At 36.5% G+C, this 10,411-nt stretch overlaps 1 protein-coding gene across 1 annotated transcript; it reads left to right on the top strand.

The window, feature by feature from the left end:
• Positions 1 to 8,111: 8,111 nt before the first annotated feature.
• Positions 8,112 to 10,187, top strand: LOC145312605 (uncharacterized). The gene has a single exon (XM_080151863.1). It carries the CDS (start codon positions 8,112 to 8,114, stop codon positions 10,185 to 10,187), a length of 2,076 nt encoding a protein of 691 aa, XP_080007989.1.
• The last annotated feature ends 224 nt before the right edge of the window (positions 10,188 to 10,411 follow it).

Here is a 10,411-nt window from a genome sequence, read left to right as displayed (position 1 = left end):
TTATATTAAGATAAGAATATAATTTAGATAGAAAATTTCACAATGATCTTTCAAGTTTAATACGATTCATATCTGATGAACCATTTTTGAGCCATACCTAAAAAAACATGTATCGTATAGTATTATTAGTTATAGGTAGACAGTTTTCAACAAAGAAAAATTAAAATTTTTCTTACAGATATATATCCCAGTGATGCTAAACAAAAATACCCTTTCTGTTGATTTAAATTATTGGTTGAAAGAACCAAACAATACGATTTAATAAAAATACCCAATGTTTTTAAGCCAAAGTACCAGAATGATTTAGAATCCAATTTCCCCTCCCTCCCTGAAATAAACTTGGACAACCAAAATTGGTGAAATAAACAACTCTGTTAACATAAACTGCACTTTTTCAATTCCCTTGGCAAAGATAAAGAGTGCAAATATTTGCAATAATCAGCCAGGTGCAGTCGTCCTGTCCTGCAGCCAGCCACCTAGTGTGTGTGTGTGTGTGTGTATGTGTGGGCGTGTGTGTGTGTGTGTGTGCATGTATGTGTTTATGTGTGTATCAATCCTCTTGCATGATTGCACATTATACAGCTCCTTTGATTGCCTGTTGATTAGCTCAACACAAACATATAAAAGCCACACGTACTCAAGGTATCATTCAACTTTTTCCTGGCAATTTAAAAACAAAACAAAACACGCTCAAAAATTAAAATTAAATATAGGTATAAGTTACGGAAAAGTTTAAAACCAGTTTTGTTAGACCCTGGCTGAGGTGCCTAAGCGCGAGCTAACATTTAATTTTGATATTCGTGGAAAATTGTCAGTAATACAATGCTATACATGATTTTTCAGTATGGCTTAGAACCGGTTCTAATCCAGCGGTTATCAATCGAAGCCATTCTGGAAAAAAAAGTTTTGTGATTAAGAACACGCATTGCGTGTTTTATAAAGCTTATCATTATATAAAAGTAACAGGATGTCTTTCTGTATTGTGTAGCGAAGGATTCCGCTAACCGCTGAACCGATATGGTTATCCTTTACAGTGCAGCTTCCTATATGTCAAAGAAAGGTTTATTACTATTTAAGGAATGGGAACCCCTAACCCCCCTCTATTTATTGGTATTTTCTTTTTAAAAAATGAAAATAGAGGGACGACTCCCCACTACACCAGAGTCTTCAAGTGCACATAGAGGCTTCTAGAGGCGTAACCGCTATTATTCTATTATTCTGAAAAAAAAGATTTTAAGGGATAAAAAACTGACAAAAGGACTAACAGACATCGTTCTAATTTGTTTTTACATAATAACTAAATTTTCTAGTTCGATCCATTTCAAAGGTGGTGTGCTCCAGAAACAAGCCAAGCAAGCCAAAACAAAATCTGAAAACGCAAACCCATCCAATAGATCCAATCAAATCAAAATTCTTCAAAGTTATTGCTTTAGATTCTTTATCTGGCAAATATGATTTGCGCGTTTCCATTTGTATCTGAGAATATCGTGCTTTCCCTTAAATTTTATCGAGCACTTAACCCCCCCCCCTCTTATTTTGAAATAACATTTTGAAATTAGGGTATTTTTCTATGCCACACCCCTGAAAGGAAATGACACAATGATTTAACCAATTAAGCCTTGACGTGGATTCTCAAAGGAAAAGGAAAACGAGTTAGACCAAAAGAACGCCTATATATGCTGCAAGTTGAAAAAATCTCATCTCTCAGGGATGCCTCATTCTGTGCAGAATTCAAAGAAAATTGGAGAACCATTGTGCATGGCCTACACTTTCGACAGAAGAGATAATTGGCAATGCTGATTAACCCCTGTTGGGGTTCAAATCTGCGGGGCCCAAACTTACCAATCTTACCTTACCTATAAAAATAAACAAACAAAAAACAGTGGAGGGGGGGGGGGGTATCAGTGCGCCATATTCACTTAGAAGGAAAACACCGAGAATTTGAACATTGAGAAAATATTTTTGATGTATAAATTACCTAGAATGACAGCATAGGGTTAAAAGGTAGGAATTTTGTAATTTTATTATTCAATAATTATATAATAATTCAGTCGATTTCAAACTTTGCATTAGTGGTTTTTGAAACTCTAATGTACAATTTCGTATGCCTAACAACTCTATACTCATTTCTAGAAAGTCTGGTTCAAACATGTTTTGTTTCTGTCTATTATTATCCCACCATCTTGTGTTTGTTGATTCCTATGAACAAACCATCACTATAATCAGGCGTAAAATAATATTTGTTTACAATGACCGTTTGTCTGTTATGGATGTCATACTTGTTTTTTATTCAAATACATATAAGATTGTATATCCCTTTTGCAATCCGAAATATCGTGGTACTTTAATTAAAGTAAAGAAATAGAGGGGGAAGGGATTAAATAACTGTTGACTAGTTGACAAAGAAGATCCCCAATAATGAACCTAGTTGTCTGGGTTGTACGTCTACATTCATTGCACCTTATAAGGGGGTTTAGATTTATCCAAAGAATCAAATTTTGTAGCAAAGCACAGTAAAACTGTTTGTTTTGGCAATGTGCAATGTTTATTCTAATCTTAGAATACTATTTTTTAGAATCTTTAATTTAAATTTTTAAATTGTATAATACCTTTTATGATTTGCTTTGCATTTTATATAATGAATTATATACAAGGTGCCCGGTTTTGGGGAACAACCAGAAAGAGTATGAAAAAATAATCTTAGGTCCTTATTCTCTGTAAGAACATACAATAGTTTTCTCAAAAATGTGGTCGTACTGTTATGTATGTTCTTGAGAAAAATGTCTGGTGTTAAATCTGCGACAAAAATTCGATTCAAGTAACTTATCAATTTTGAAAATAATTGGTTTCTAAGTACAATATCAAACTGACTTAAATAATTCAAATAATGGTCTTGCTAACAAAGTGTTAGTTGTCTGTTTTTTTGTTATATTGCTAATACCTATTGGTTATTAGAGCTAGTGCTGAGCCACTATACTATAATGGAATTATTAAAATAACCTACATTTTCGGACTACTGGTTTATATGTACCAAAGGAACAAGCTGTAAGTGCACTGTGCATGTATATAATTCTATCAGAAATTTTCTGAGATTCCAATTCATGTTTGTATGTAAATCAAATATGAAATATATTTGCAATATTTGTTGCAATAACACAAAATAAAGAAAATTACAAAATCAAATTCCTATAAATAAACTTTATATCAGGATTGCGGCCTCTTACTTAATTGGATGTGTACAGACAAGGATGACAACATCCATAAAAGCCAAGCTCAACAAATCAACTGACAAAAGAACATTGACTAAAATAAATTAAAAAAAAGTTAGTTGCAGTTTTTTGTTTGTTTGTTTACTACTTTAGTTCAGGTTTGGATAAATTAAAATAGGTACTGACTAGCCCCTACAGGGTTAGGGCATCGCAGGTATAGGCCCCGCAAGTTTAGTCCCCATCCCCGCAGTGGAAGCTCACTTCTTCTGATATATCTAAATATACGATAAGAGTGATAATTGTTGAAAAGTTTTGCTTTTATTAAATATCAAGATATGTGTATTATTTATTTTATGTGTAAAATAGTTGTTAGGCCGAATATATAAAAATTTAAATTGTTTTCATATTTTAAAATCTTGATTTGCTCTGAATTTTGACATTTTCTTAGTTTATACGTTGTCTCTAGCATCTAGTTGCCTTTTTTATAAAGGGGATGTGGAGAGGGATAAAAAAATATCCTAAAACCATCAAATTTAGGAAAAATAACCTATAACACATCCAATATAAAGATTCGATAAAAATCGATAAATCTATCATCTATCAATGGTTAGTGAGATCTTAAAAAAGCAGAACTATTTACTTTCTACAATCGAATGTAATGGTGACCAAAATCAAAAGTCAACTAATATGAGTCTTAAATCTTTGGGAACTAGAATAATTTGTATTCCAAGATCCCCTCCCTATCTGCTAGACATGATCCAGATTTTATGAAAATCATAAAAACAAAATATTTTGTTTTATTTTTGTATAAATTTCTCCATAAATGTGTCAAAACAGAAAGAAATTTAATCCTTGAAAAATGTTTCCATCCATGATAATAAAAGAATTTTAAATCTTTTTCTCGTATTTATTCGAATCCGGTGGATAGAAACCGGTTCTCATCCATACGTAAAAACTATGTCTAGCATCGTATTATATCCAGCATTCTACGAATATAGAAATGTACAATCATAAGATTAAAACCAGTTTTTTTAGTCGGTGCCTCCGGCACCTTGGGGCTAAAAAAACTAGTTTTAATCTTATGCTTGTACATTATATATCCGCGGAAAGCAGTTTATAATACGATGCGAGAAATAACTATTTCAAACTTTTATCTTTTAAACTTATATTAGAGTAACAATATCTGTATCTGTCTGTCTGTACCGAAGAATCTTGCTAACTACTGAACCGATATGGTTCTACTTTACAGTTAAGCTTCTCAGATGTCCTAGGAAGGTTATAGTTATTTTTTTAGCTAGGGTACTTTTCTTTTCATACTAAATCTTAAAGTTGGGGGTGTAGGGTCGACTCCCTCAGCATTAAGTGCCCCTGGGGGCCTCTAGGACCATAGCCAATAGTGGTTGAATAACGAAACTACATGTATTGGTTCATTTTTAAAAGCAAGCTTTTTCTAAGCTTAAAGTATGTCCATCCGAATGGGACGCAACGCGACAATAAGGTTTGATCGTTATTGTTAAGATAATAATGCACAATGTCATAAGGCGTAGCTTCTCTATGTCTTTTAAGGGTTAGGAAGCTAATGAGTTTATCCTAGACCATAATAAACTTAACCTAACCTTTTTAAAGGTTCCATTGTATACTTTTTACAAACTACAGAAATATTTCTGCCATAGCTTTACGGACTGACAGATGGACGGACAGACAACGTTAATGGTATAGTAGCTTTGCTACTTAAAATCTTGATGAAATTGTGTGTTATACAATACTTTTTAAAACCCTTAGCTTTAGGAACTCACTGACGGACTGACTTAAGGACGTACGGACATACAATGTTAGTCATAGTAGCTTTTCATCAAAAAATCTTAATGTTATTGTATGTAGAAGTACAGAACTATTTAACCTCCAGTTCTTAAAATTCCTTGCTAGACTGACTGACTAAGAACTTACGTACGAAGGGACGTACAGACTTAAAGACGGACGGACAGACAAAGTAAATTATAGAGTAGCTTTTCTACCCAAAAAATCTTAATGTTATTGTGTGTAGAAGTACAGAACTATTTAACCTTCAATTCTGAAAACTTTTGGCTGGAGAGAAAATTTATTGACTGAATAAGATTTAGTGGATTTTAGTTGTTAGCAGGGATTTTTATGGACGATAAATTCATGTATATTCACCACCAATGATGTGAAACAAAATTATTCCTTCTAGAGATAGAAATTATTGGTTGAAAACTTTGAAGACTGCTAGTTTTAAAACAAACCAATCAAAATGTAACTAAAGTCCCCAGAGTTTTTAAGCAAATCAATATAAGAACGTGTTTTTGAGTACCAGTGTAATTTTCAATCCAATGTCCCCTACCTTCGATCCTTGAGTTGTTAGACATTCATGCTTTAGGGTGGGGCTTGTTCCATAAACTCTTACATTTGAAAATAAAACTAGAATGGATTTATTATTACTTGGATCTTTCACTAGGTTTTCATGTTCTGTAATAAAGTAAAACTCGAAACGGGCTAAAAGAACGATCCCCCTTTACCCTATTCCATGCCCTCCTACTGGATGAACGAACTGACCAATGATTAAGTTCCTTGACAGCAACCTAAATTGATGTCAATCTTTTTCAACATTTAAAAAAAATTTCAACAATATGTCAATTATGACCGCTTATAAGTGCTATGCAGTCAACGCAACTTTAAAAAAAGAATTTTATCATTATTTTATTCTTTAAAATCTTATTTATATCTTGAAGCAAAAAAAAATTTCTAAACCGTAGCAAAATACGCCCTAGCAATAAAATTACATATGAGATAAAGTTTTCAAAATTTATTGGGTCTGATTCCGTGTGAATTGGCTTGAATATCGTTTAATGCCCTAGGGACCTACTCCCACAGAAAAGATATATTACTACTTGGATGTTGCTCTAGATTTTCATGTATCTTGATAAAGTGATGCTTACAGCTAGCTAAAATAACAATACCCCAATCAACCTCCTTTCACCAATCCCCTCCCCTCCTACTGGATGAACAAACAGACCAATAAATGAGATCCATATTAGCAAGTTTTCCCCTGATAATATATCCACGCATATCCTATACAAATAGATCACAATTTCAGATTTCTTTACAAAAATATTTTATATATGGTTTGTATTGGAAGTATAATAGTGTGATGCGTTTGTGAACTCGAACCTTTATCCCTTTTGTTTTCCTTATAATTAATGGCAGTTTAGAAAGCGCCCAAGTTTAAATAAAGTTCATAATTGAACGCGGCAATCAAAACAACGCTTGCGCAAACCAAAACAAAGCTAGCGTGGCCATCTTTAATCTTTCTTTCAAGATGTGCGGAATATCTGTGTGATAAAAAAAACCATGTATAGTCAAAATTGTGGTGTTATCCGTACTGAAAAATACCTTTGAGTGCTTCCCGGCTTGACAAGATCAATGACCTCGGTAAGAATTCTTTCTTTAAGCATTTATAATAGAGTGGAGTGATTTTTTTAAGACGGCAAATTAATCTTTTCATTTTCACTAAAATTAGACCAAGTAATTAATTTATTTTTGTACCAGAATATTTTAATAGTAGTCTATTATGATTTTATTTATGAATTTCAAACTCGCATTCAATTTTGATTAATTTTAAGCAAAAAATAACCCTAGCTTTTTTATACATTTTGAAATATAATTTTGAAGTCACGCAACCTTTTATAAGGAATAGACGATTGTTCCAAATAAGAAAAAAGATTTATTTTCTTTTACAAGATTTATTTTATAATGTATTTAACATTTTGATATTTGATTATTAATTTTGTTATTTTCTATTTCAGCATGACCGTTTTCATACAATAAATTGTATTAGTAACTATGCTGGTTTTGATTCTTGTGGGAAGTAGCAGGTTTCGTACGTTTGTATGTAAAGATCTGGTAAACGGCCAGCCAAATGCCGTTGTACCGAAACAATGAAATGGTATGAAGTCCAGTCAGCCAGACAAAGCCAGTGACAGTTACCGTATGTGTTGAATGTGAATAAAATTCTACACGTGACTATAGTTGTAATCAGTGCTAACAAAAGTGAAAATGCCACCTAAAAAGACTAGATATGAATTATTGTCGGACAGATTGCCTAAGGCAGTTGAGGTGATAACCGAAGAGTTAGACAGAGTGATGCAGGTAGTTTCAGATACCGCAGACATCAATGTTAATCTCGGCAAGGAATGCATCCTTGTTCATGATGCGAACTTAAATCTCGAACGTACCATGAGCGGTCTTCAACAGTTGGATGTGTTAATCCAAGATGACAATAACCTAAAGGATTTTTATAGTGACGTTATCATGGCACGAAAGAACTATAGCGAGTTAAAGCTTACATTAAATACCATAGATGAGCTAAGAGCGATAAGCAATGAGGTCTTAGTTCTTGGTGATGATCTCGCAGCTCACAAAAACAGTTTGCAACAACGTTGTATGCAGATAGTGAAAGTTATTAAAGGTGATTACATACCTCTACCAACTAAAATTATCAGTGATATGACTAAACTGATGGAGACACTGGCAAAGGCTAAGCAAGAGCCTGTTACGCCAGTCTCTGGTGCCTCGGCAGATCCTATGCTGCCGTCATTTGGCGCTCAATCATTTGCTGCAAGTCCGATGTTCTCGCCTCATGGGTACATGCCACGCCTAGACGAGAAACTCCTTCCCAGCTTCGACGGGCAAGAATCTTCTTATGCGCAATTTAAGGAGAATTTCCAGAAGCTTACTACTGGATATGAGCCCAGCTACCTTCAGATGGTGTTAAGTTGTGAACGAGTAATGAAGGATTAACCATTGAGGCTGCAATTGCAACAGATTGCCACGCATGCAGCGCAATGGACGTATTTGGACCAGCTGTTCAAATCTAGAACCAGACAGATGTTGTGTATTTACAACAACTGGTACAAAAAAGGTAAATTGTCCGAGAGCGGCCAGATTGTCAGCGCTCTTGCCGAGTTCTCAGGGGCCATCAACCAGCTCAAGCAGATAACCAAGGCTGATGGTAAGGACACAGTTTCTACAAGCCAATGGCTCACAGTTTTATTTTTGGAGATGTTATCTAAGAAACTGCCGAAAGAGTTTCAGGATAAACTCGACCTTGCACTCGGGAGCATGGACGTCCCCGACGTGCCTAAGTTGCTGGATATATTAGAGCAACAACGTGGCGCATTATTGATGCGCAGCAGCCACGGCTTGGACACGCCGTCCAAGAAGAAAGGTAATCCTGCCGCAGCTGCGGCCACCGTAGGTAAACCTGGTACACCTAGCAAGTTTAAGAAGAAGCAGTCCTGTCCTTCAGATGGCTGCAGTGGTGAACATTTTTTGTTTAAATGTTCAAAGTTTACAACCATGTCTGTTCCAGAACGGAAAGAGTTTGTGATGAAAATCAGCTGGTGCCTCTTATGTCTTAACAAGGGGCACCGCGCCTCAGAGTGTCCACGTGCTGAAAAGCTTGGAGGCTGCAGGATCAACAATTGTGGACAGAAACATAACTCGTTGCTTCACGAGTCCGTCGCCCAGGTTTCAGCTGTTTATGAAGCGCCATTTTTGGGTGAGAATAATTACATGTTGATGCTCCAGAAGCTGGACGCCCTGGATGTCTACAAGAGGAAGGTGCCTGTGTCCGGGATGTGGGACACAGGTGCCAACCTCACCATGGTTACACAGTCTATTGCCAAGAAGTTGCAGTTGCCCTCTACTGGACGTGTAGCTACTATTTCAATGGCTGATGGCAAAGTTCAGTCATGCCCAACAGTTAAGCTCTGCCTGGTTGACCGTAACAAGAACAAGCATGTTATGGAGGCAGCTGTTGTTCACACAATTGGACACACAGACGGGCTGCGCAGCATGGACCCAGCCGCCGCAGCTGCTCTGTTTGATATGAAGCCACAGGACTTTTCATTGGTGAATGGTCCACTTGATATTCTCCTTGGGCATGTTACGCCCACGACGTTTCCGGTGGCGGATAAACTCATCGGCGAGTCAAGATTATACCGCAGCATTTTTGGCACAGGTTTCCTTGTTGTTTCTGCCGATGGAAAGCCTGTCAGTAAGCCAGTTGTTTGTAAAGTTACTAAGTTGGAAGTTGCAGCGATGGACTTCCTATCATCGGAGTTGTTAGGCGTGCAGCCGCCGCGGCTGTGCAATGGTTGCACGGGCTGCAGGCACTGCCTGGCACTTGCGTCAGGCAAGTCAGCCGTTGATCAGCGAAAACAGGATCTGATAAAAGAAGGTTTAACATTGGATCTTGTGAAGAAGGAGTGGACGGCAGCTTACCCATCCCGGCTGCCAACACATACGCTGCCGAACAATTCGCGGCAGGCGTATAATATTGCGCTACGTGATCGCCGGCGCATGATAAAAAACGGCGAATATGACGTATTCTGTAAGGTGTTCAAAGAGGTGGTGTCCCGTGGTGTATACGTCAAAGCTACGCCACAAGACTTAGCTTATGAAGGTCCAGTTTATTTTAATTCATTAGTGACGGCCTTCAAGGACAGCATCTCTACTCCGTTGAGAATCTGCGCAAATTCTAGCTTGACCTGCAATGGGACAAGTTTAAATCACATTATGATGGATGGCCCACAACCTACCTACACATTGTTTCACAATCTTATTCGGTTCAGAAGTTACAAGTGTGCCTGTGTTTGTGATGTCTGTAAATTTTACAATTCTTTGGCGGCCACATATGAAGATTCGCAGCTGAAGAGAGTGTGGTTTGCAGAGGATGAACATGCCAACCCCGAAGTTTATTTGACCAAAAAAATTAACTTCGGGGAGAAATTGGCCGGCGATTTCGCCGTCACAGCCCTAAGACTTACAGCACAGATTTTTGGAGGGCGCAGCTGCCAAGATGTTCATGATGTTTATGGATCTGAATACGTGAAGGGAGCAGAGGTAGTTGCGAAGCAGGACCCAACTAGCAGTTGTTGCCCGTTTCAAATTGTCCGATGATGTTGAAGCCACGGATCTGCAAGACGATTGTTGAAAGTAAACCTACCCCAAGATGAATCCCAAGACGATTAAGTATTTTATTAGTATCGTTCTTTTCGCGTATTTTTTTCGACTTTCAATAATTGCGTATTTTTTTTAGTTTATAATTTGACACAAATTTCCTTACAATTTCGTTTAAATTTATAAATGAGCTCAATTTTTTATTTCCAACGCATAAAACTAAA

This window comes from Acartia tonsa, chromosome 2 (genome assembly GCF_053477335.1).
Source record: "Acartia tonsa isolate MP-2025a chromosome 2, ASM5347733v1, whole genome shotgun sequence".
Classification (NCBI taxonomy): domain Eukaryota; kingdom Metazoa; phylum Arthropoda; class Copepoda; order Calanoida; family Acartiidae; genus Acartia; species Acartia tonsa.
The sequence above is the reverse complement of the archived record's forward strand: the minus strand, read 5'-3'. Positions and strand labels throughout refer to the sequence as shown.